General features: G+C 53.8%; 1 protein-coding gene across 24 annotated transcripts in view; it reads left to right on the forward strand.

The window, feature by feature from the left end:
- Positions 1-25,868, forward strand: part of NFASC (neurofascin) — a 100,497-nt gene that overhangs the window by 30,612 nt on the left and 44,017 nt on the right. For 13 of the 24 annotated variants that reach the window (XR_010073829.1, XM_063356735.1, XM_063356736.1 and 10 more), the window contains exons 2-11: positions 9,338-9,513; positions 12,634-12,651; positions 13,539-13,644; positions 13,843-14,039; positions 15,013-15,135; positions 15,346-15,516; positions 18,894-18,944; positions 23,788-23,899; positions 24,915-25,099; positions 25,704-25,835. Coding sequence is in view for 23 of the 24 variants with exons in the window: in XM_063356735.1 (XP_063212805.1) it covers positions 9,420-9,513; positions 12,634-12,651; positions 13,539-13,644; positions 13,843-14,039; positions 15,013-15,135; positions 15,346-15,516; positions 18,894-18,944; positions 23,788-23,899; positions 24,915-25,099; positions 25,704-25,835 (1,189 nt within the window). In the remaining variant the exon portion in view is untranslated. The remainder of the gene's footprint in view (positions 1-9,337; positions 9,514-12,633; positions 12,652-13,538; positions 13,645-13,842; positions 14,040-15,012; positions 15,136-15,345; positions 15,517-18,893; positions 18,945-23,787; positions 23,900-24,914; positions 25,100-25,703; positions 25,836-25,868) is intronic. The other 11 variants (XM_063356751.1, XM_063356752.1, XM_063356739.1 and 8 more) reach the window with 3 other exon arrangements.

Below are 25,868 nucleotides of genomic sequence, written 5' to 3' on the forward strand. Positions count from 1 at the left end.
AGTGAGAAACTTTCCTACCTGTATTTTTTTCTTTTTAACCCATATTTTTCACGCCGGTTCCCTTCCTTGTCCCTCTTAAATGAAGCAGCATCCTAATTAAGTAAATGACCGTGTATTTTTCCAAATGGGTTGCAATATAAGGAGACTTGTTAAATATTTTTCCCCAAAAATAACCAGTAAAAATTATTGCTTTTTTCATCTTAGCAGTAACCCACCCCGTGTTCCTTAAATGTCATGTCAAGCCCAAGAAGCAGCCCATGCAGAAGCGATGCTCTGGAGCCGCTTTGTTTTCTACCAAGTATAACTCGGATGAATTGGTGTTTTTTTTTTTTTTTCTTACTGGCTTCTCACTCTTGCTGCTGAAAGGACAAGATGTGGGCAGGAGCGGCTCCCCGGGAGGGTGGGAAGCTGATTAGCGGGGCCGGTGTGACCCAGTGTCCCGCAGGTCCCCAGCAGCCGGCGGATCAGCTGTCGCGGGGCCAATTCCCAGCTGCCGCGGGGGCACGGCACCGGCTCGGGGCGATGTGCCGGCTGGCGAAGGCCACGGCGGCATCTCCCATAGAAAGTTTTGTGCTTTTCCCTTTTTTTTTTTTTTTTTTTTACCTTCCCCTTTCTGTGACCGGTTTGTAAAGGTTAAATGGTATTTTCTGATTAAAGTGAGTACTGTGGTGATCTCAGCTCATTTCCCACTCACGCCATATCTTTTGTCTGACCTTGGGGTAACACTTAACCTCTCCGGACTGGAGTTCCTCTGTGTAATACAATGACAGTATTTCCTTACATTACCAGAAGGACAGGATGATAAATTAATTCACATTTATGTAGTGCCGAGATATGACCGTGATAGATTAAGAGTCTGTCCCTGGAGTTATCCGTGCTCTCAGCACTGACACGCAGCTCTACACGGGAATGAATTACCTCCCGACAGCGTAACCGCTGCCTGCGCTCCAACGCTGCAAAATGCAGCCCCGGCTCGGAATAGCAGCAAGTGCCGTTATCCCTTTCCTCCTGCGTTTTTTAAGTTATTTCTGAAATCGGAGCGCGGGCACAGCTGGTCCCGACTCGGGAGGGCTGCAGGAGGAAGGTCGGGTGAGCTCTGGCTGGCTGAGAGCTATTGAGACGAGCTAAAGTCTAAATCTCCTTAGTGCCGGCATCAGCTAGAAAGTTCAGGGGACTGACGGATTCATTCCCACCTCCCACGTGTTGCCCTGTGCGGAGCCGGAGGGATGCTGCCGCGGCTCTTCCCGACATGTGCTGGTGGGTGACTTTGGGAAGCCATCCTTGTTCCTGGTGGTGTCGCGGCGCTTTCTCTCAATGCCTGTTTGTTTGATCGGTTCTTTTAAAATGCACACAGCCCGCGGGGCTTGGGATTGAAAACTCCCCCACGTGCGAGGCAGGAGAGTCGCAGGGAGTGAAAGGAAAACGCAGCATACGGCAAAAATCCCGTGGAGGAGTGAGACAAGAAACCAGGGGCTGTGAGATGCGGGCTGGGCGCGTGTGCCTTCGAGGTGTGCTGAAAACGTAATGGGAGGGGTGTACAGGTGGTTATCCCGAAGAAATCAGTCTGCCTGGAGTTTTTGCGGAGCGTTGGCAGTGATGGTGTCGGCGGCAGTGCCCGTCCCTGCAAACCTCCGCTGCTGCAGGTCGTGTTTGGAGAAATGCCCTTTTCTTCAGAGGGCAGGAGCAAAGATGTGTTTGGGGCCTCCTTCGGGTTTACAGCGGGTATAGAAAATGATGCTCGACAGACATTGAACCATCAATAATTTAACCTAGGACCCGTTTCCCATGACAAGCCTGGCTTTCGGTCTTGCCCGTGATTAGTGGGTGGGTGGGTCTGAAGCGTCAGCCGCTGAAAGGAGGGGCACCTTTGTTTTTTAAGGGGGAGAAGACGAGATGCAAATGAATTTGCTGCTGTTTGCGCTGACAGTTGTTTGGCAGAACAATTGTGAAAGCCGTACCCAACCTCAGGAACAGACACAAAGCGCTTCTCTCTCCTCTGGAGACAAGCGGGGCACGCTGCCCCCCGCCACTGCTGGCCGTCCCCGGGAAAGGGCACGGTCCATCCCTCGGGATGGAAATGCCAAAGGAGCGTGTCTTGCCGCCTCGATGATCGATTCTTTGCTTCTTCATGATCGTTTCTTTCCTTCTTTCCACTGACTTCTGTGCTGTAATGCAACATTTGCTTTGGATGGCTGCTTATGCGCGTTGTAGGGATGCGCTGTGCGTACATCGTTGACCGGCGTGCGCGTTGCAGTGGTGTGGTTTGGGGAATTAGGACAAAGAGCCAAGTTTTGGCCAAATCACCCTGGGGGGGATCAGAGTCCCAGCTCCTATTGCCTTGGCCCGGAGCAGGTTCTCACTGGTGGTTGCATCTCCGCAGCAAGAGGAGATATCTGGTCATTTCTTTGCTTCTTCGTGATCATTTCTTTGCTTCTTTGTCATTATTTCTTTCCTTCTTTCCACTGACTTCCATGCTGCATTGCAACATTTGCTCTGAATGGCTTCTTTAGCACCCCCCTAGGGCTGTGGCTGTGCGTACGTCATTTACTGCTGTGTGTCTGCGTACGAGCGGGGCAGCGAGAAGGTGTGTGGATGCGTCCGTCCATACTGCACCCACAGGGTGGGTTCCAGCTTCCTGCGTCGTTCCCGGTGGGAATTCACCCACCGGGAGCAGTCCCTCTGGCGGGGTGTCAAGGCCACCTGCATGGTGGCTTTTACCAGGTGTGACAGAAGGTGCCATCACCGCCGAACAAAAATGGGGTGTAGATTTATGGTCTGGAAGTCAGAACCCTGGAAACCCATCGGATGTGTTACTGTGGTGGTGGGGTAGGGCCACGGAGAACCTAAACGGAGCGGGAGCAAAACAAAGCCTTTAGTCACTGTTAGGGAATCACATACATATATTGCCTCCTAATCAATGTTTTTCATTATCTGAAACCGAAAGGGTTTTCTCGTTGTGGAAGTGTTGCTCTGTGCTATTCAATCAGTATTAATTAAGCGGCTGAAATGCATTAAATGGTGCTGTAGGAATCTTCTTGGGAACACTCGCTGCTCGAGTTTTACTGTTCCTCTTACAACCGTAAATAAGGATAAATGCCTAATTGCTACTGAAAGCGTCCTGCTGGACCTAATGAGCTGAGCGAAAACAATCCTTCATTGTGGAATTATTTAATTCTATTTAACTCCAACCAGAGATTCCCCTTGCTTACCATTTCTGTGTCTGCTCTGCAGCCCCCGCCCTGCCTCCGAGATTTCCTGCCCGTCGTCTTTTTGCGGGGCGGAGGGGGGGCTACAGGGAAGGGATTTGTTTCCATCGTTATTCCGGAAGGTCTCATTTCATTAAGCTGTCAAGAAGGAAACAAATTTCAGCCCTTGCCCGGTGATATTTGTGCAGCCGGGGGAAGTCCTGAGGCCGTGCTCAGCGAGCCCGGCTTCCCCGGGGCGGGATGAAGGGCTGGGGCAGGACACCCTGCCCGCTGCGGTTTGCAGTGATGTGCTTTGGGGAATTATGACAAAGAGCCAAGTTTTGGCCAAAGCAGCCCTGCGGTATTGGCGTCCAGGCTTCTGCTGCCTTGGCCCGGTGCGGGTTCTCGCTGGTGGTTGCATCTCTGCAGCAAGAGGAGATATTTTCATATACTATTTCCCCTCCAGCGCTGCGAAGCCGTGGAGCTGTGAAGGGGGAGCCCGGCCGGAGAAGAAACGAGCGGATTCTGTGGCGTGTCGTTCATGTTCTGCTAATGAGCGGAGCACGTCGGCAGCCTCGTCCGGCTGCGTTCTGCTGGGGGAGGGAGTCTGCGATAGGCAAAATCCTCCCCCTCCCACCTCTCCTGGCCGTGCCAACCGAAGCCAGCGGGAATCTTGTTGGTGCCGAGCAGATGGGAGCGGGGGGGGAAGCAGGGATGCTCCGGGGCTGGGATGCGAGGATTCGCTAGCGCAACTCTCCGCCATCTGTGGGAAGGAGAGATTTCCCCCATCACAAGGCAGGGAGGAAGCAATGTGCATGTTAAATCGACGTGTGCGTGGAGAAACGGAGATTCGAAGTTTCTTCTCTGGGGCTGTGAAGGTTTGCAGCTCTGCCAGGCTGGTCCGCAGCCTGCTGCGCTGGCTTGGTGTCCCCGAGGAGCTGTGACGAGAGGAGGCAGTGCCTGCAGAGAGACCCTTCCCTAGCGGTACCACCCACAGCAACGCTGGTGCCAGAGCCGGGCTCTTAAGAGAGGGAGAGGGACCTAAAGGAATTTTAAAAGCTGATTTTTTCCCCTTGTACTGCAGATTTGGAATGGCTTAGAGACAAAGTGCTTGGATATGTTTTCTCTTTTAATTATTAGTATGCGAGCGGTGCCTTGACATAAGGAGAAACTTGAGAGCGTGAAACTCGCAGCAGCGCCGGGCAGTGACCCTGCAACAGCAGATGGGCCAGCTACAGTTTTGGTGGCATCCCATTCGCCACATGGCTCTTGGGATAATCCAGGCACATTCGCCTGGTGGGTGCCGTCACCGTCAGCACCTCTTGGGAGAGGGTGTCGTGTCATGGGGGGGCTTCTCCCTGCTGGGGGGGCACACGGGGCCAGGCTGGGCTCTGCCAGGCCACACGAGCATCCGAGACCCCGTGACTCTTTGTCCCTCCTCTTGACTCCGCCGACCCTCGGGGCAGTTGCTTACCTGCTGCCCTATCATTTGAAAATCCAGATTTTTTCAGAAAACATTTGAAAATGCAGCAAAATCACCCTCTGCCTTTAAACAAGCCAGAAACCCCACGATGCCAGGATCCGGTCCTCTGCCCGTGCGTTTTGTAATGCAGGATGGCCTATGCACGGCAAGACGTTTCCTTCTGGAAACTTCTTTTTTCTTTCACGCTGATTTGTCCTGACCGCTGCGCAAGAATAAAAACTGTGGCTGATTTTTCTAGGGAAAGTACAAACCCTCTCCAAGCCCTCCAGTTCCCATCCTGGTTGCCCAGCCCTCAGCTGGGGCCGGCGCTGCTGCCATTGAGTCCCAACATCGGTATTTTAAGCCCTGGGACTAATCGTCCCATCATGGGTGTCTCAGTCACCCCCAGGTGTCCATCCCTTTTTTCTCTTTCTTGCATTTAATTTTTTCCCTCCGGTGTCTGCTCAGAGAGAGGAGGGAGGCTCCAAAAGGACCAGAGTTAAGGTTGCACATCCACCTCTTGATTTCCAATGTTCCCCACGCTGTGTGGGTATTTGGTTGGATTTTGCTAAGAGGAGCAGTCTCTAGTTTGAAAGGTCCTGTCCCGGGGTTACTCAAGATTTTTTCTGGAGAAAAACGTATTTACAAAAGTATCTGATGCATCTGGCAGGAGTCTGGGCCAAGGTCTGGGCCGTATTTCTCAACCCAGACTAAGAGTTTGTGAGAACTGATGTTGCAGTAGGTCATGGGGGAAATGGAAAGCACCAACGAGTCTGAAAAACGCTTCTGAACTCTGGGTAAATAACTGGGGGAAAGGCATCTGAGTACGACTCACTGCTGTATCTCGCCCGTAGCTGGAGGAAAGTGGAGCAGGGACATGGCTTTACTTGGTGCCTGGATGCAGGCTCAACGCTGGATGAGAAGCGCCTTTAAGCAGTTAAATTCCTATTTGACGGCATCACAATCTTCCAACTATTTGCGTGAGATTTTGGCCTGGTTTGTGTTTTGACTGAACATTACGGGCCCAGATTTCAGATCGGTGTTGGGTCCAACCAGTTCAGAGGCTTCCTGAGCATCCCCGGACTCAGCCCTCCCACCTGCACGGCTCTGCCCATCCCAAGAGGTGGCCGCAGGTATGAGGTTGAAGGGCTTGTTCCGCTCTTTGGGCAGGAGTCAGATCTTTTCTGTGTTGCACAAGGGGCAGGGAAAAAGGATTAAGAAATGCTAAGCTGGGAGAGAAGAGGTCTCACCTGCCCCTTTGCGTGGGCCATTTGAGTCAGCCTCAGAAGCAGACGGAAACATCAGGCAGCTTCACGACTCGTAGCATCCCCAGATAAGAATGTTTGTGACCCTGCCGCGGCTCCAGCCCTCTGTGCTGGGGAGATGTCCCCGTCCCCGGGCGAGGAGCGGCGCTGACAATGTGGGCAGTGTTCTGCGTAGCCGGGGGCTCGCGGCACTGCCTGTCCCCGGGACCCACCTACACGCGCAGGCACGGCGGCAGCCTGTTCCTGGTGCGCGGCGAGTCGCACCCACATCTGCCCCGAGACAAAGGGGCCCTGGAGCAGCCCGGCCTTCGCTCTGCTAAAGGCGGGGATGCATTTCGTGTGCGCCCTGTCGTGGGTTTGATTATTTGCTCACGGTCGGCGCTGCTCCGTGGGGATGCACGGTCCTACGGGCCGTCCTCCGCGGCCGGTCCATCGGCACTGGAAGCTCCCGGGTCACAGGATCACAGAATGGTGGGGTCGGAAGGGCCCTCTGGAGATCATCCCCTCCAGCCCCCTGCCAGAGCAGGGTCACCCACAGCAGGTGGCACAGGAACGCGTCCAGGCGGGGCTGGGATGTCTCCAGAGACGGAGACTCCCCCACCTCTCTGGGCAGCCTGTGCCAGGGCTCTGCCACCCTCACAGCAGAGAAGTTCCTCCTCATGTTGAGATGGAACTTCCCATGGTCAGGTTTGTGCCCGTTACGCCTTGTCCTGTCCCTGGGCACCACTGAGAAGAGCCTGGCCCCATCCTCCTGACACCCCCCCTTGAGGTATTTATAAGCGTTGATAAGATCCCCCCCTCAGTTGTCTTTCTTCCAGACTGAAAAGACCCAAATCCCTCAGCCTTTCTTCATTAGAGAGATGTTCCAGTCCCCTCAGCATCTTGGTAGCCCGTTCCCATGTAACTCTGCCCATGGGCTCTGGCGTGTCCCTGCTCCTCCCTTTTGCAGCAAAAAAGTAATCTGCAAATTTCTCTCTTCCTGATATGCACAGCCCTTACTTTTCTAGTCCCCGTGCATGTGATGACGGGTAGGAGATAGTGCCTTGCATCAGTTAGGTGCCTCCTGCGTATATTGTACCTCACAGGATCACAGAATGGTAGGGGTTGGAAGGGACCTCTGGAGATCATCTAGTCCAACCCCCACTGTTTGGGGGGTTGTTTGGGCTCAGCCCTTTCTGTATTCTCATTTAATGCAAAATATATATAATATACAAATATCTCCCAAGCACACGTGCCAGGAACCTACTCCTTCCTGTCGCAGCCATTTCTCTCACACCAACTGGTACCCAGTCTAAAGAAAACAACATATTCTTCGCTTTCCAGGCTCCAAGCAGCAGGTAGAGATGTGCCCTATTTAAATGCCTGCTGTCCTGCACCATCCCTCCCGTGGTACCTCTGTGAACCAAGAGGGGATTGAAGCATTTTGGGATGGTGATGTGAGGCATCAGTATGCGAGCAGAGGGAGGACGCTAGAAATCTCAGCCTTGCTAAATCTCTGGTTGCAGCATTGGCTGCTTCAGTTCATAAGTCAGGCTCGTGCTTAGGAACAGAGAGGCATAAAACCAGCTGATCCATTACTCATTTTAAGCTGTAACTGGAGAAATGAACCGCTTTAAAAAAAAATGAAGGCTACAGATCACAATGATATCTTCCCTTAGACAGAAAGCTAAAGAAGTAATTTGAAAAGCTTTGTTCAGCATGACCTGATCACAGGGCTGCAGAAGTCCTGGACATGACTTTAATTACTGGCCCAGTCCTATAATTATTTTGTCCTTCAACTATTTTTATTGCAACAGCTGGATTGGAAAATCCTTAGAACGAGCAAAAAAGATCAAAGCCACACTCCCCTCCAAGCCCCTTCACAACCTACAATCTGTCATCTGGTGTAACTGGGACATGCTGGGACAGCGAGTTCCTTCGGGCTTCAGCCCAAGCGTGGGGACAGGGAGACCCCGATGGCAGCCGAGCCGGGCAGCGAGGAGGCCTGGCTGGAGAAACCATTCGGCACATCCTGTTCCCCATCAGGGAAACGGGGAAAAGTGTCCTTAAAAGTTGTCTTGCGCTGGGTTTGAGCCTGTCTGGGATTCAGGAGAGCTTCCCGGGCCATGTGTCAGGGCTGTTGATTTTCCGTGACATCTGCTCCGCGCTGGCCCCGGGCAGCGTTCCCTGTGGTACCCGCAGCCCCCGGCAGCCCCGCACTCGCCGGCTTTTGTCTGTTGTGGTGCGTCCCCCCCCTTCCACCTCCCGCGATTGCCTCGTCCCGGGCTGGGGAGCAGCTGAAGGGGCAGCAGCATCCGAAGCTGCAGCCGGTTATTTATATTTCATGAAGCCGGGCTCTCCTTGCTTGCCAAATGGCCTCTCCGCGCTGCTCCCCTGCGTGGCCGCATCCCGCCTGGGCCAGGGCCGGGGAGGAGCGGTGCCGAGCAAGGCTGGGGATTTTCCACTGTTTGCTGCCCTGACGTTATTTTTATTCTTAGCCGAAAGAGCCGTCTGCACGTCTGATGCCCTTTTTATAACTCTATTGCAGAGAGTTGTAACTCAGCCGTGATGCAACCCCTGGGCAGCCTTTCTAAGGGGGCTTTTATTGTACAGATGGGATAATTTATCCTCCTTTTCGCTCTTTTTTTTAATCGGCGCTTAGTCTGCGGGTTTATTAACAGCAAAATTAAAAGGTGCGTGTATGGAAATCACAAATGATAACCCGCGAGGCGGTGCGGGAGGTTTGGCTGGGCGCCTCTGGGGCGGTGTGCTGCACACCTGGCACCAGGGACCCTCTGGGGAGGGAACCAGCTGGAGCCCGGCTGGGAATGGTTTCGCTTAGGGACTGGTTGGGAAAGGTCCCGCCATGCCGCGACTCCTGCTAGGGCTGTGCCGGCGTGGGGACAGGCTCTTTGGTACAGGAGGGGGTCTCTGGAGCTGGTCCCCCTGCTATTCCCGGGCTGCACGTGGAGGCAGAGCTCATCCCAGTGCCCTGCTGGAGGGAGCAGATATTTGCTGGGTATCTCATGCATAAAATGTAATTATTATTATTTTTTCAAACAGCAAATCATCCTTTTTATTTTCTCCTATGGGGGCTGTTCCCTGCTGTTGTATTCAGTCGCTCTGACTAATTTTCCATCCATCCCAGGAGACAGCATGGTCCTCCTCCTTCTATCCAAGAGGCGTCCCCAGCGTTTGAGCACAAATAACCCCATAAAGCTGACGTTCTGCCAGCAGAACAACCCAGGGGTTGGGAGGACACCGACTGCGGGCTTGTACCTGGGTCAGCAGAGCCTGTAAATTATTTCTGGCACTATTTGCAGCTCCTCGTCCCTCCACAAAAATAGTTTGGGATTGGAAACTCTCTCCAGAGTTGCCAAAGGGGAGATGACAGAAATGGAGCTGGAGACGGCTCGGTGACCGCTGGGTTTGTGTTTGTTTTGCAGCTGAGGATCCGTCTGCGCCTGCCGCTGCTCTGCTCGCCCCGGGGCACGCAACCCAGGTCCTAACGCTGCCCAGGCCTCCAAAATGGTCATGCAAAGACACCACCTCACCCGCGCAGGAATAGCGTTGGCCCTCTGCCTTCATCACCTCGTCAGCGCCATCGAAGTCCCTCTGGATTGTAAGTTACGGTTTACCCCTCTAAAACCTGCCGCTGAAATGGTTGAGGAGGTAGAGGGAGGATGTGCGTGGCCCAGGCGGCTTTCCTGGTCCAGCCTAAGGTTCTTTGTTTGGGGCTATTTTTCGTCTTAAACCACATGCCCTCCAGCAGGTCACCAAAGTCACTCTCTGGTTTAGTTCATCTGTCTCAAAAGCTGAGCGAAGGACTCAAAACCCCGTATCAAAACGGGACGGAGCATCTGAGCCCAGCTGGTGAAGAAATAGGGTCCCGGCAAGTCCTCAGCCTGTTGAGTTCAATGGAGCATCCCGGGTTTCCTGGTGTTCCTACGGAGCACGGGCAGGCTTCGGGATGCTCCTTCGTGAAGGGCACGATCTGACACCCAGGTCCTGCGCAACGATGTGGTTTTTCTTTTTCTCTCTGTTGGGACTTTACAGTTAATTATGAGATGGGAGTTATGTTTTATTCCGAAGCGCTGGGGGATACGGAGCGAGGACGGAAGGGGGACATGGGCTGACGTTTCTGCTGAATGGGCATCTTCAGGCCAGCGCATGGGAAATGCCTGACTTGTTTGAATGCACTTGAGAGGGGGGGTTCGTACCGAGAGCTGCTCAGCCACTGGTCTGGAAACCAGTTTCATAATTTCTTTGTGTCCCAGCTTCCTCCTGTAGCGGCTGTTAATAATAATCAGCCTGTCGCTGCAGGGAATCTCTTCCGACAGCGCGACGCACAGAAATCCTCCAGCGAGCAGTGCGTTAGTAGAAAAAGCACAGCTTTTCGCTGGGGTCTAAATTCAGGCTGAAGTGCCGGGGTTGCTCTTGATAAGAGAAATTTCTGCCCTGTGGGTTGTTGCTCTGGGGAGTCCTGGGCGTGCCGGCCACAGCCGTGGTACCGCAGCCGACCCCTGACTCTGGGCAGCAAAATGGGAAGGAAAAAATTGAGGCAGTGGCTTTTGGGTGAAATTTGGAAATAACTGAAGAGAAAGGGTGAGAAAGCTCTGATTTGCGGAGGGGAATAAATACTTATGTTACTTGAAAAGGAGAGGGTCCCAGACTGGAGTGTGAGTCCCTGCTCTGCTCCATTCCAGATGTTTGTGGATGAAAAATCTCTGTTCCCCTGGCGTCAGCGCTGTGACACACACAGGGCGCTCTAGTTCCCAGCAATGGGAATTTTATTTGATGCACACAGCTCGGTGGTTCCTTCAGGCCTGGCTTTGTCAGCATCTATAACAGTCCGGAAAGGCATGGAAGTAGGGGCCAGTGCAGCTGGGGAAAACCGAATGGGTCTGCAAACAGCCGCCTTCTGCCATTTCTCCTGCTTTGCATCAGGAAGGGAGTGATTTTGCTACTTAAATGTAATGCGACCTTAGAAAAGTAAGAGAAATGCTGACAGCTGGTGGAGAAATGCTCAAGGCAGCCTGCGGCAGCTGACTATCTCTCAGCAGCTCACCGTTTCTCCAGCCTCCTCCTCCTCCTCCTCCTCCTCCTTTTCCTCCTCCTGTTTCTCCTCCTCTTCCTCCTTCTCCTCCCTGCTGCACAGCACTGACAGCATCGTCCCCTCCAGCACTGGTGGGAAACTGGGAGCCTAACTCAGAGCATCCTTTTGTCACGCTTCCCTGAACGGATCCCTTGTACAACAGATGTTTGTAAATAATGTGCGTGGGGGCAGTTGCACACAGCGGTGCCGAGAGCGGGTGGGTGAGGAGCGTCTCCCAGCCCGGAGTGAGGGTCAGGGACCCTGCCAACGCCTGTCTCCACCAGCCGACCCTTCCCAGCCTCCCTCCACGGAGACACGGAGCGTCAGCTTCCTTTTACTTCCATGCCGACCTTCGGGGCCATCAGGGGTTTGCTTTCAGCTCCTGCTTAAGCCACCTGGTGATCAGGGCTCCCTTCCCCACTGCTCGTCTGTGGGGTGAGCTGATGAAAGCATCACCCCAACTCCAGCGGCTGCAGCTCCGACCAGGGAGGGTGCAAACAGCCCCAGCTGCTCCGGCTTTGTGCCGGGGCTGATAAACCTGCAAATCCTGCTCTGTGAAATTTTCTTTTTCGAGTCCTCCCTGCTCCATAGAGATCAGCTCCTTCCTCCAGTGCCAGGGGGTGGGCTCAGCCCCGGGGGTGGGAGATCTCTCCAGGAAGGCGTTTTGCTCCCCAAACCCTATATTTTAGAATCATAGAATCGTAGAACTGTTTGGTTTGGAAGGGACCTGAAAGATCATCTAGTTCCGACCCCCCTGCCATGGGCAGGGACACCTCCCACTAGATCAGGTTGCTCAGAGCCCCATCCAGCCTGGCCTTAAAAACTTCCAGGGATGGGGCTTCCACCACCGCTCTGGGCAACCTGGGACAGTGTCTCACCACCCTCGTGGTGAAGAACTTCTTCCTAACGTCCAGTCTGAATGAATTTTTAAGGGCAGAAGCAGCTCAGGAGAGGGCAGAAGTGTGGGCAAAGCCTTGGGGTCCCTTCATGGCAGAGGGAACAGCCCTCGCTCACCCGGTCGCAGGGGGACCTGCACTATTTGCTCTTTCTTTTAAGCCTGTCTAGGTGCTTTTTCCCTGCCCCGACCCTGACAAGTTTTCTTCTTTGGATAAAATCCTACCTGCCCCTGTCCTGGGGACAGGATATGTATCTCTCCCCATGTTACAGGCACCTTCTCTGAGTTTGAGCATCACTTAAAAAAGGTTTATCAGGCACCTATTAGCCTCTAACTCAGAGGGATGAAATGTGGGGGGGGCCTCAGGGTTAAGCCTGGCCGTGGGAAAAGGGGGAACGTTGCTATCTCCTGTGGGCAACCCACTGGACCGCGGGGCCACCAGCACCTGCGGGCAAGTGGTATGAGCACACCGAAGCCCGTCCAGGCACCCTGTGCTCTCTTTTGGGCTAAACCCCCCCACTGCAGAGGCAGCTGACAGCGCACAGGACCGTTCAGCAGCAGCTTCCCCCCCGTGGGCAGTAAGTAGGTAGATTAGAACACGCTTGAATTGTAAAACGATTTTGTGTGTAGGATTTGCAAGCCCCATGATAACTATACCTGTTTGTTTATGTTTGTGTACATGATGTTATAGGTTTGCTCTTCTATTAACCTTCTTTCTTTCTTTCGTTATGCTTGCACTTTGGAAATAACAGCAAATATTCAGAGTGAATGTAAGTGTTCCCCTCACCCTCTGCGTGTACGTGTCCGTCTCCTCTGCATGGCCAAAACAGGGCACGAGGGGTCTGTCCTGAGCAGGGGGTCACACCGAGCCGGGGGACGGTGGTGGCCATTGGCACAGGGTGCACGTGGCAGCATCGCCCGCTCCCGGTGCCAGGCTGGCCAGGCTCAGCACAAGCCACTTTTCCTGCCCAGCCAGGCTGGGAAAAGCCCGGGAGGTGCTGGAGCAGCTCGGGAAGGAGTGCTGGGGCTCTGCTGCTTTCCCTGGGGCAGGTCTAGCAGCCAGACAGTGCCTTTCTGCCATGCAAATATTGTTTCTGCGGCGGCTTGTGATTGCTAACGCCGCATGGCAGAGGCTCCTCGGCCTCGCGCGAGCGCCTGTGCCAAGCTCAGCCCCGCGTACGGACGCGGTTGCAGCATCGCCCGCTCTGCCCTCCTGAACACCGGCGCTGCGCTCCTTTTGGGGTGAACCTGGGAGGTTTTGAGTACCTTTAAACATCTTCCCATGGATGCCTGGCTCCCTGCCCCAGCTGCAGCCCCTCTCTTTGAGGTGCAGAGCCGGGATGCCTTTCAGTCCGATCCGAATGACCCGAGGTAGCAGGAAGATGCAGCTGTGACATTCCTTAATGAAACCAAGATCCCGAGCGAGAGACGGGGGATTCCCAGTCTGAACAGTGCCAATGGTCCGAGGGGTGACGAGCAGCACACCCCCACAAGCGCTCATGGTAATTTCCTCAGGTGTTGAAGGGCTTTAAACCACAAATTACACGTCCAGCCTGGGGAAGAAGCTGAAATGCCATCAGGATCTGCTGCAGGATGGCAGAGAGGGGATTCGCCCTCTTTGCGTGCCCCTCCTCACGGCTTTTCGTTTGCTTTGCAGTGCCTCAGCCCCCCACAATCACCAAGCAGTCCGTGAAGGACTACATCGTGGACCCAAGAGATAATATCTTCATTGAATGTGAAGCCAAAGGGAACCCCGTTCCCACGTAAGTGCCTCCACAGCCCCTCTTCCGCTGAAGCTCTGGGGTTTGTTCGGGCTGGCTCGCGATGAGCTCCCCTCCGGTCGAGCCGTGCCATTTACCCCACCAGCTAATCCCGCCGGTGGCTTGCGCAGCACAGGTGAGGATCCCACCAGGTAAATATGGTCCGCGGTTACAAAACCAACCTCTTCCCTGCGTTTGCAGTTTTTCCTGGACACGGAACGGGAAGTTCTTCAACGTGGCGAAGGACCCCAAGGTGTCCATGCGGCGGCGGTCGGGGACGCTGGTCATCGACTTCCACAGCGGGGGGCGGCCGGAGGACTACGAGGGCGAGTACCAGTGTTTCGCCCGGAACGACTACGGCACTGCTCTCTCCAGCAAAATCCACCTCCAGGTCTCTAGTGAGTAACAGCAATGGGACAGAGCACGCAGACAGCAGCCCCGAGGAGCGCAGGGACTATTTGCATGGTATTTGGCCAACGGAATTCTGGGCTGCATAGGGAAGAGTGTGGCCAGCAGGTCAAGGGAGGTCATTCTCCCCTTCTGCTCTGCACTGGTGAGGCCACAACTGGAATACTGTGTCCAGCTCTGGGCTCCCCAGTTCAAGAGAGACAGGGAACTACTGGAGAGAGTCCAGCGTAGGGCAACAAAGATGATGGAGGGGTTGGAGCATCTCCCTTATGAGGAAAGGCTGAGAGAGCTGGGACTCTTTAGCCTGGAGAAGAGAAGGCCGAAGGGAGACCTTATTAACATTTACAAGTATCTAAAGGGTGGGTTCAAGGAGGATGGAGCCAGACTCTCTTCAGTGGTTCCCGGTAACAGGACAAGGGGTAACGGGCACAAGCTGGAACACAGGAAGTTCCAATCAAATATGAGAAAAAACTTCTTTACGGCGAGGGTGACAGAGCCCTGGAACAGGCTGCCCAGGGAGGGTGTGGAGTCCCCTTCTCTGGAGACCTTCAAGACCCGCCTGGATGCAGCCCTGAGGGATGTGCTCTGGGCAATCCTGCTTTAGCAGGGGAGTGGGACTAGATGATCTTGAGAGGTCCCTTCCAACTCTGAAAAATTCCGTGATTCCGTGTATGAGATTTTGTAGGAGAGGCATGGAGAATACCCACTGCTCAAACATCTCACCCTGCTTCATCTGTTACCTGTGTCAGGATGTATCCGGTCACAGGACGGAGATGAAGGCATGGGGGTTATGGCTGTAGCTAACAGGGAAGTACTCTGTACAGGTTTAAGGGAATCTTGCACACGGAGAAATGAAGTTTGCATTGAGGCCGCTCCATCGAAACCAGGCCAGGTCCAGCGGGAAGAGATCTGCAAAGTCTCTTCCCTCCTTTCCTCACGAGGCGTCTTTACTTCTTCTGGCAGAGTCTCCCCTGTGGCCCAAGGAGAAGGTGGATGTGATAGAGGTGGATGAAGGTGCTCCGCTCAGCCTGCAGTGCAACCCGCCGCCGGGCCTACCTTCTCCCGTCATCTTCTGGATGAGCAGCTGTGAGTCGGGGCAACCCCCTTCCCACCTTGAACCCCGGGGGCAGCCTTCCCGTCACCTGCAGCCTTTATTTAAAATAACTCTGTTTGGGGTCGTCACTGCTAGCTCAGAGCTTGGAGGCGCCCAGGTGTGGCCTGGGGCAGGGGTTTCTCCTTTGCGCAGCCACCCGTGGGAGGATCTGACCTTCTCTGAATGCGTCTTTTCCCTTGCAGCCATGGAGCCCATCCACCAGGACAAGCGCGTCTCCCAGGGCCAGAACGGCGACCTGTACTTCTCCAACGTCATGCTGCAGGATGCCCAGACCGACTACAGCTGCAACGCGCGCTTCCACTTCACCCACACCATTCAGCAGAAAAACCCCTACACCCTCAAGGTGAAAACCAGTAAGTGTCACGGTGATCGCTCAGGATGGGTCTTCCCTGGCCTCTCTCGGGCAGGGTTTTCCTTCCAGACACCTCGTTTCTGTCCTTGACGGCACTGAGACCTACCAGGGAGAAGAGTGGCTTCCTTCATTTTATTTGGGATGGTACAGGACCCTGTCTGGATGAGGAATGATAGTCCTGGGATGGGTAACCTGGCAGGGAGGGGTGGCTGCTTTCCCTCCAGCATCTCAGAGCTTTGCAGCTTCGTGGGTCACGGGCTGCAGAGGTACCTTGGTGCAGGCATCGCTCAGTCCGTGTGTCTGGGATAAACTGGAAAGCATTTCAACACAGATGGGGCATTCCCTCCATCTTTAGGGAAATTTATAATATCAAGTGGTCTTTCCCTAGTTGGAAAAGCTGGAAATAGCCTTGGTTTGCTCCAGGCTTAGGTTTATGGAGAACTCCCAGCCGTGCTGGTGCTGCATGGGGGGACTGGGATTTACCCACCGACCAGGAGCTGCTGTTCAGCCCCTTGGCTCTGGGACGCGCTGACAGGAGGGCTCGAGCCTTTGGGGCCTGAGCGCGTACACGTGGGACACGCTCAGGGTGGCCAGCGATCTCAGTGCCACCTTGGCGAAGAGCATCGCCTTGGGGTCAGGAGGAGCCACATGCTGGCTCTTTCCAAGCGTGTGAAGACCCTTTCCATGGGCAGGTCCAGCCACCAGCAGTCCCTTCTCCAGAAAGGAGACTGCATGAAGGAAGGCGAGTTCCTGACGCCAACGTGTCCCATGCCACTGGCTGGTGGGAATGCTGGCAGAGGGGAACTAAGCTGAGCGCTGCAGGGTGTGAAGCTCTTGAGCTGATGCGGGTCCTGCAGAGCAGGGGCTCACTTTTGGGGTGGGTGCGTGCAGAGCACCGGCACAATCGGCGATCGACACAGAAACAGCATCTATGGCCCCAGTCATCAGACAGGAGGCATCTCCCGTTCCCAGTAAGGTCCGACTGGGAGGAAGGGGTAGTGGGTGCTGGCAGATGCAAGGCTGTGTTTTGGGGAGCAGGAAAAGCTCTTGCGCGAAGCAGGCATGAGGCGCTCCTGAATCCCAGCGTTAGGAGTTCAATCTGACCTCACAGCAGCTTAAATGAGAAGTAACGCTATTAAAGCCACCTGAAAACAAAGCGAGAAGCAGACGGGGCCTGAAATATTTTGCGCTTTTATTGTAAAAGCACGAGCGGAGAACCAGCAATGCAAATACTACAAACAGGCTCTTTGCTGCTGGCGAGGAACGTGTGTAGGTGGCTTGTTCCGAATGTTATTTGCCTGTTTACAGACCTGGCCAAACAATGCCAACCTTTACCTGTAAGGGAAGGACCGAGCCCTAAATAAGCGTGAGCTGGAGAAATTCTAGCAAACGAAGATATGGGGTCGTTTGAGCCTCCAAAGGCTCCAGCCTGACGTATTTGTATAGAAAAAATGTGGAGGAAATCCTAGAAGGTTTCTGAGCAGACAGATACAAGCTCCCCCTCCTGCTAGACTCAGATGCCACCACAGCGTTTTGCTCCCAGGCTTATGCAGAATTGGCTTCCAATTATACTGGACCCTCTCTTTAAGTTTTCCTTTGGAAACATCTGCCGTATTATCAGATGCAAATACCACCCCATGAGCTCCCCAAAGGCCCTTATAATTTCAAGAACGGAGTCTCTAATTTCTCATCTGTTATTATACAAAAAATTCTTTATATGTTCAGTGTTCAAAGGAGATGAGCTTGTATTTGTCTCAAGCTGTTCAATCATCTCAGCCTGAAGCCATGAGCATTGGCTGTCTTTAAAAAAATAAATTCACCAGCTGCTGAAGAATCCTTGCATGGGATTGCCATGTCCTTGGATGCAAGAAGAGACAAATGCAAAGGCCTGGGGGAGAGATACGCCCGTGCCTTTCCCTGCAGAGCCTTCCTCTGGTGTACCCAGGCTCAGGTAGCTCTTGGGCATCACTGTTGGAGCGGGGCCGGAGGAGGCCCCGGAGATGCTGGGAGGGCTGGAGCCCCTCTGCTGTGGGGACAGGCTGAGAGAGCTGGGGGGGTTCAACCTGGAGAAGAGAAGGCTCCGGGGAGACCTTCCAGCCCCTTCCAGTCCCTAAAGGGGCTCCAGGAAAGCTTGGGAGGGACTCGGGATCAGGGAGGGGAGCCATGGGACGAGGGGGAAGGGTTTTACACTGAAAGATGGGGGATTGAGATGAGATCTGGGGAAGAAATTGTTTGCTGTGAGGGTGGTGAGCCCCTGGCCCAGGTTGCCCAGAGAAGCTGTGGCTGCCCCATCCCTGGAGGGGTTCAAGGCCAGGTTGGACGGGGCTTGGAGCAACCTGGGCTGGTGGGAGGTGTCCCTGCCCAGGGCAGGGGGTGGCACTGGGTGGGCTTTCGGGTCCCTTCCAGCTCTGTGATTCTGTGATTCTACGATCTCCTGGGCTCTCTTAACCCCCTGAACAGGGACCTGGTGCGTGGCCGATGACTTAAGGCTCAGGGCAACAACTATATGGTAGCCAACGTAGCCTCTCGCCCCTCCTGTGCAGCTGATACCGTAACACGGCGGGGCCACATCCTGGTGGAAACCAGGGCGTTCTCGCACACCAAACCAGAATGTGGGGTAACGGTGGGAGCTGAGGAGGGCAGATCCTCCGGCAGCCGCGGGCCGGGACGCTGCATCCCCAACTCCTCGCAGGGCGCGGGGGGCAGTTACCTTTCTCCTTCAAGCCTAGGTGATGGCTGGGGGTGGTTGTCAATAAACGAGAGCAGCGTGTTATTGAAGAGCTGGTGTTTTGCATGTAACACAATCTACTTTAATTACCTTTTAATTAAAAGGGATTTCACAGCAGATTATGCTTTTAGAGCCTAATTATGATTATTATTTTTATTTGTGCATCCTCGCTATGCCTTTCTGCATCGTTACGCTGCTGCCCAGCTGTGTCCAACCTATGCTTTATGCTGGGAAAAAGTAGCCGGAATACGTTGCCCTCATAGTTAAGAAACTGAGAGAAAAAGCGTTTTTCTTCTCCAAATTGAACTGATTTTTTTTTTTTAAAGATACGACTGTCTTTATAATTAGGAGAAACACACTTCAGGGAAATGTTTCTGATACAATTTTCATACGTTTATTTGTCCTCCCATCTCGCAGGAGGAAAACAGCCCTTTTTTCCTCTCCTTTATTGCCGTGTTATGTTGTTTGTCCTGGAAGGCAGCTGTGCTGAGAGTGCTTCTGTATCCCCGCTGTTGCCTGTCCGCGTTGCTCTTGTGTTTCGGGAAGTTATTTTGTTTTCTGTCCCCCGTCCCCCCGCACCGCCTGTCCCCCGTCCCCCCCCCGCCCGCTTTGTGGCCCTCGATATGCTCACGGTCTTTTGTTTATTGCAGAGAAACCCCATAACGAAACGTCTTTACGAAATCACACTGACATGTACAGTGGTGAGTCAACGCTGGCTTCTGGAGACCTTCGCCATTTAACCCCCTTCTGCCTAACCTCGACTTATCTCCCGCGTTAACCGGGCAGCGAGCGGCCGCAGCGCCCTCTGCCCTTCGGCTGCGCCCACCCACCCCTGTGTCTGCCCCCGTCCCCGGCCGGGGGCGATGAGATGGTGGGATGGGTGGGACAAGATGAGCCAGACAGGGACAAAATCCGCCCCCAAGTTTGCACCATTTAAACTTAGTGAGTTTTAAGCTAATTCACTGGATCTGCAGAGCCCGGCTTGAGAGGCGTTCGGATTAATGGGGTCTGAAAACGTCGACGTGGCCGAGCGAGGCCAGCTCGGTTCCTCGCCAAAGAGGTGGCTTGTCCTCAGCAAAGGCTCATGATTTAAAGATAAGACCCACCATCCCTCTTCTCTCTGTCTTCAGAAAGGGCATCTATTGTATTTGCGGCTAAACGCAGGCAGTGACTGGGAGAAAAAAAGAAGAAAAAGAGGAATATTTGGTTTTCTCAGAAGCTGGGTGCTTTGTTTCTTTGTGGTGAGCTTGTACATGTGCTGGTTGCTTTCGCCAGGCTCTTGCCCTTTCTCTGGGCAGGGACATCACCTCCGGAGCCCGCCTTTGCTGGGAGAAGCCCGTCCCAAACTCATAAATTACGCTGCAGGCACCGAACCCCGCGGCTTCCCGGGGCGCTGCCCTGAGAAGGGATTGGAAGTGCCACAGACGTGAGGGATGATGTGGGCAGAGTTGGGCAGCAGCAGGGGTTTGCGGGGCAGATGGGGGGTGCCTGCGGGCGATGCCGAGAGCGCAGGCACTGCCAGGGATGCGAATGCCGCGCCAAAGACCACCGCGGGGTCGGATTGCCCCGAGGCCGGGCACTGTTGTGGGTAGGATTTGCTTTCTGCCCCCTCTTGCTGCTTTTGGGGACCAGGGTTGTGGCAGCGGGATGGGGACAACCCCAGCCATGCCCCATGCTGGTCCCCAGCCGTGCCCTACAGAGAAATCCCGCTCAGCCAACGTCTCATCCTCTTCCACCCAGAGCCACAGGTTGGTTTGTCCAGGGCGCATTTTCTCCTTCCACGGGGACTTTTGGGGACAAGGAGTGCTTCTGCCAGCTAGGAGCAGAGAGAGTTGGAGTGTGGGAAGAGGAGGATGTGTCAGGCGAGGACATTGGGTTCGGTGTCCCTGGCGAGAGCCCTCCCGTCCCTTTCCCCACTGAGGCAACCGGCGCGTTGGCTTCTCACTGGCAGCCAGGCGTTGGGTTTCTGAGGATGCTGGAGAGCTGGGGAAAGCTCAGCAGAAGAACTGGCCGTGGAGGAAGCACTGGTGGCAGCAAACGGGCTGGGTGCGGTCTGAAAATATTTGTAGAAATGGCTGGGAAAGGGGATTGCCAGCAAAATTAGCTTCAGTGGGAACTGCATAAAGTGAGGCAAGCAGGAGGAGATGGCTCCCTCGCAGGCACGCAGGGCCAGGGACCAAAGAGAAATCCATCTCCTGTAAACGATGTTTGCATTTCAAAGAGGACGCCTTCACGCCGGCTGGGCACCATTTCTGTGCTTGGAGCCCTCGCGGGTTCAGGAGGGAACGTCACCAGGGTGGCTGTGGGCTTCCCGATCTCCCACCGCAGGTCTGTGTTCAGGGCAAAGGGATGCTTAATAGTCACTTGGTTAGAAAAATGAGATCTTATCTGCACAGTCTTATAGATTTCTCCAGGTTGCTATTCATAGGTGCGCAAACTGCCTGCTATTTGCACTATATGGATTATTTGCACTATATGGACTATTTGCACTATATGGACTATTTGCACTTAGTGTCTTCTGGAACATCCTATGGGTCCAGTGGATTCAAGTCATCCACTCGCGCCCCTGTGCAAATCTGAGCGCCAAGCCAGCGCTTTCTTAACAGTTAAAGAACTGGTGAAAAAATTCTTACCCTCAGCCCTTTTTTTTCGTTTTGTGAGCCCCATGTTTCTCCCTGGGATGACCCGTCTGGCCGTAGGCGCCACTGGGACGAGCTGCAGCAAGGCAAGGGGTCTTAGTGGTGGGGAGTGGGGAAGAGGGACATCGCTCTCCCAAGTATTTTAGGTGGTTGGGAGACTTGGGGGTCTTGGACCCTCCACCTTGGGGTGCTGCTTCCCAGGGTAGGGGCTCAGCTCCAGAGCCAGCTGGGGAAGGGCTCTGCAGAGCTTGCAGGGAAGGAGGATGGGATGGGATGGGATGGGATGCGATGGGACAGGGGTATGTAGCAAAGTGGCAGGAGACTGCAGGTCGCCTCCCCTGCCCATCCGTGACAGATGTGCCTGAGCTCAGCTCGGGGACGTGGGACCTGCTGGTGTGGACGTGGGGCAGGAGCAGTTCATGGGACGCTTGTCCCAAACCGCACCCGAGGGCCAGGCTAATCATGGGAGACGTGACCGAGCCCTTCTCCCCGCAGCTCGTAGCGGGTGCAGATTTTACTCCTGCAAAGCTTAACTGCCCAGGCAAACAGGCTGCAATTATGAAGGAAAAATTACCTAAACGGATTAAAACAGATTAATTGAATATTTTATTAGCAGAAGTTTCTCACCTTTTTTTAAAAAATGGAAATTAAAGTCTATTTTGTTCTTTTTTCTGGGTTTTTTTTTTTCATTTCCCCCTTTTGGCAAACTCGGGGATGTTTTAAAGCTGGCTGGCTGTGCAGGAGGCGAACAGATGGGATGTGTCTGGATGCGCATATTCCTATTATCGCCTTTCAGCAGAAATGCGTGTACAATTTTTAAATCCGTCAGGTCAGGGCTGTGGGGAGGGGGCACTTGGCTGCTCTGGGGTGAGAAGTGGCCGTTTCTGGGATACCCGGCTCCGGGTCCACTGACTGGACAGCTGAACGGGTCCAGTTTCATAGAGGTGGGGACAACAGCAGCAATAGATTGGGAGCAGGGCCTATTTTTAAGCATGGGATTTCTTTTTCCAGTTCTTTTCCATCCAAAGAGATGAGTGAGACGTTGCTATTTGTCTGACAGCTTCCAGCTGTAGCTGCCGCAAGTTCAGAGCTGGAGCGGTACCTCTGCCTGAGAGAATTTCTGGCCGCTCCCTATTATAAATAGCAAAATATTAATTAGTAGTGCTGTGCTAAGGCAAAAAGCTTACCAGCTATGCAGGCTTGCTGTTAGGTTTATTAAACAAGTGGGTAGGATACTAATTTGTCTCCCTTATTTTTAATTTTCATCATTAATATATGGCTCGTAAAATTTGGCTTGCACTGCTGCTTTATCTCTTCTGGTTATGCCCCGGGCTCCTGAGCAAAGGGGTTCATTGCGGGAGCGAAGCGTACAGCCTCTTCAAACAGGCTGCAGACTGTTGGCTAATAAAAGCCAATACTGGCTTATAAAAATAATATCCCACTCTCCTAATCGCATGAGAAGAGGGAAGTTCACGAGTCTGGCCGGAGGTATGGGAGCTGTTGATAAATACCGACTTTCAATCCAGCCGCTGGCTCTGTCACCCCCCCGCAGAGCCCCGCCATGGGCTGGTTGTTTTAAGGAAGATAACGATGCTCTCCCGAAGCAGGCAAGGAAGGAGCCGCGTGTGCCTGCCCAGGGAACTGGCCCTTCAGGACAGGGTCAGGCTTTGCCTGCCGTCGTAATCCATTAATCAAATAATTAACTAACCGGCTGAGGAGCACGTGGGGGCCGGTAACCTGGGGGTGCGTGGGAGTGGTGGGACGCGTGTGTGCGGCCGTTTCAAAGGCACGGTTTATCTCCTGGGGTTGGGGTTTTTTTTTTTCCCCTCGTGAGCCCGATCCCAGGCTTTTCCTAATTGGGGCTGACGGGAACTCCATGAACATCCCCTGCCCCCTCTCCCCTCCTCCTCCCCAGCCCTTTTTCCCTACCAGAGCTCAGGTGGAGGCTTCCCAAATAGACGTGGGCATCCCCCGGAGCCCCGCGGCGCTGGGCGCACCCCATCCATCGCCTCCGTATTTGTAGTGACCCTGTGCCAACCCCGGCCATTCTCTTCCCTCTCCTAATCCCATAACCTCCCTCTCTGCTACTGCTGCTTTCAAGCCCATCTCATCCTGTTTTGTCCTCACTGATCTAGTTTAATAATTCCACTTATTAATGGAATTTATTCCATTAATAATTAATTTTTCCCCCCTACAAAGAGACCTTCGTTGTGTGTATCTGTAGAGAGTTGTCTTGTGTCTTCCTCTAGTTCTCTCCTGTTAAACTTTCCTGTCCAGTCCTGATATTTGTCATTTTGGTCACCAAGTTGTTCCTTTCCAAAGGGCACTGTCCCTCCAGGCCCCGCAGCTCCTCGTAAGGGTGGGAAACCTCCTTGGTGCTGCTGGAGCCGCAGGCAGCACCGGGATCCTCCGTGTTTCGGAGATCTCTGTGGCAAAGCGGCTCAGTTGTCCACGTAAACCCTTCCTGTGCCCATGTGTTCCTTTTGTCCTTCATTACGTGTTCTGTCCATCAGTATTTCCAAGTCTTATCTGATTCCAGCCCATTTCTTCGTGCTAGAGGCAGGGGTGGGCAGGAAAGGTGCTGCCCTGGTGGGCGCTGATGTGTGGGTCTTTTTCCCCATGGCTCAGCTCCCTCTGCCCATCCTCTGCTGCTTCTTTTCCTCCTTACCTCCCAAGCACCCTCTCTCTACCCTATTTTATTTTAGTTTTTTACTTTAAAAATTACCTTGAGCCCTTCTCTACTTCCCAGGTACATGACTGAGTTCAATATCCCAGGCTCGGCCAGAAACTTGACAGCTTCTCCCTGAAAACACCATGTATTTTTTAAAAAGAGTTTAAAAGCACCGTGTTTTCTTTGTTTGTTTTTTTTTTTTTTTTTTTCCTTCCCCTCTCCTGCTGATTTCAGCCCGAGGGATTACGGAAACAACTCCCAGCTTCATGTATCCCTACGGGACCTCGAGCAGTCAGATGGTGCTGAGAGGGGTGGACCTCCTGCTGGAGTGCATTGCTTCAGGAGTGTACGTACCGCTTCCCGGCCGGCAGAGATGGGGAGAGGGTGGTCCCCAGCTGTCCCCAGTGGGATGGCCTGGGACCAAGATACTGGATTACCAGTGGAAATGCCTCTGGCTAGGAAAAGGGATCATTCCCTTCCTTTTAACAATGCTCTCATAAGCTACTTGAAGCATAAGAGCATGGAGCAAACAGAAGAGCTGAGGTTTGCAGCACTGTTCACAGAAGCAGGTGTCCTTGGATACTTGTTGTCCAAGGATAATTCAAGGATTATTCAGCCTGGAGAAGAGAAGGCTCCGGGGAGACCTTCCAGCCCCTGCCAGTCCCTAAAGGGGCTCCAGGAAAGCTGGGGAGGGACTCGGGATCAGGGAGGGGAGCCATGGGACGAGGGGGAAGGGTTTTACACTGAAAGGGGGGAGATTTAGATGAGATCTCAGGGAGAAATTGTTTGCTGTGAGGGTGGTGAGCCCCTGGCCCAGGTTGCCCAGAGGAGCTGTGGCTGCCCCATCCCTGGAGGGGTTCAAGGCCAGGTTGGACGGGGCTTGGAGCAACCTGGGCTGGTGGGAGGTGTCCCTGCCCAGGGCAGGGGGTGGCACTGGATGATCTTCAGGGCCCCTTCCAACCCAAACCATTCTATTAATTCCCCACTGATTTGTCCTGAGAGCTATTTGCAAGTCTCCTGGATGCTCCTCACCACACTGTATGAACGAGGGGGGAGGATGTTTGTGGTCCATGTGGCTGCAGAAGCCTCCTGGGCTCAGGGTCAGGCTTCAGCTGCCTGGTGCTGCCAGACCAGCGCTCTGCATCCCCAGGCACGAGGCAGGAGACGGACCCTGCCCCCAATCAGCTGGTGATGCTCGGGGTCCTGGTTTAGGGGCTGTGGTAGGCAGGAGGTTGGCCCAGAGGTTGGATCAGTCCTTCTCCCTGGCTGTGAGTGGTTCCGAGTGTGGAAACCCACACTGTTTTCTTAGGAGTATTTTTTTCTTGTCTTGCAAAAGCATTTATCTCCTTCCCTCTCCTTAGACCAGCACCAGACATCATGTGGTACAAGAAAGGAGGCGAGCTCCCAGCAGGCAAAACCAAGCTGGAAAACTTTAACAAGGCTCTTCGTATCTCCAACGTCTCCGAGGAAGACTCCGGGGAGTATTTCTGCTTGGCGTCAAACAAGATGGGCAGCATCCGCCACACGATCTCGGTGAGAGTGAAGGGTACGTCATCTTTACCTTGTCATCTTTTTTACCTTCGCAACCAGAAGCTGAGGGAGGTGCACGGGAGGGGATGCTCTGATTTTTTTGGTCAGACACTGGAATAGGCTGCCCAGGGAGGTGGTGGAGTCACCATCCCTGGATGTGTTTCAGAGTCGTTTAGATGTGGTGTTGGGGGATACGGTGTAGGGGAGAACTTTGTAGAGTGGAGATGATGGTTGGACTCGATGATCCCACGGGTCTTTTCCAACCGAAATGATTCTATGATTCTATGATTTGTCTCAGTGTCTGAAAGTGGGAGCGGGGTCATTGGTCATTCTGTGGGGGCTGTCTCTGTGCTGTATCCAGTCACACTTGCTTCTTGTCCAGACTGCCCTAAAAGCAGCATGAGATGTGATCCCAGCAGAGCTTCACTGATATAAATGGTTGCGTTTTTGTGTGGGCAAAGAGTGGGGGAAGGGGACTCTCCGCTCTCATCGCACCCAAGAAAGCCCCCTTGAGAGGACGGTGGTGTCCTCGCCTTGGTTCAGCAGGGAGCAGTGGAGAGGGCATTCTGGACGAGGTAGTACTGCTGCGTTTCAAACTGGTGCATTGGTGTATTTTAAAGCTGCTCCATACTGGCTGGACGAACCCCAAAACCTCATCCTGGCCCCCGGCGAGGACGGCCGGCTGGTGTGTCGAGCCAACGGGAACCCCAAGCCTGCGATCCAGTGGCTGGTGAACGGCGAGCCTATAGAAGGTGAGCAAGGAGGAATCTGTTCCTCCTTTACAA

The sequence above is a fragment of the Chroicocephalus ridibundus genome, chromosome 20, assembly GCF_963924245.1.
Source record: "Chroicocephalus ridibundus chromosome 20, bChrRid1.1, whole genome shotgun sequence".
Taxonomy (NCBI): Eukaryota; Metazoa; Chordata; class Aves; order Charadriiformes; family Laridae; genus Chroicocephalus; species Chroicocephalus ridibundus.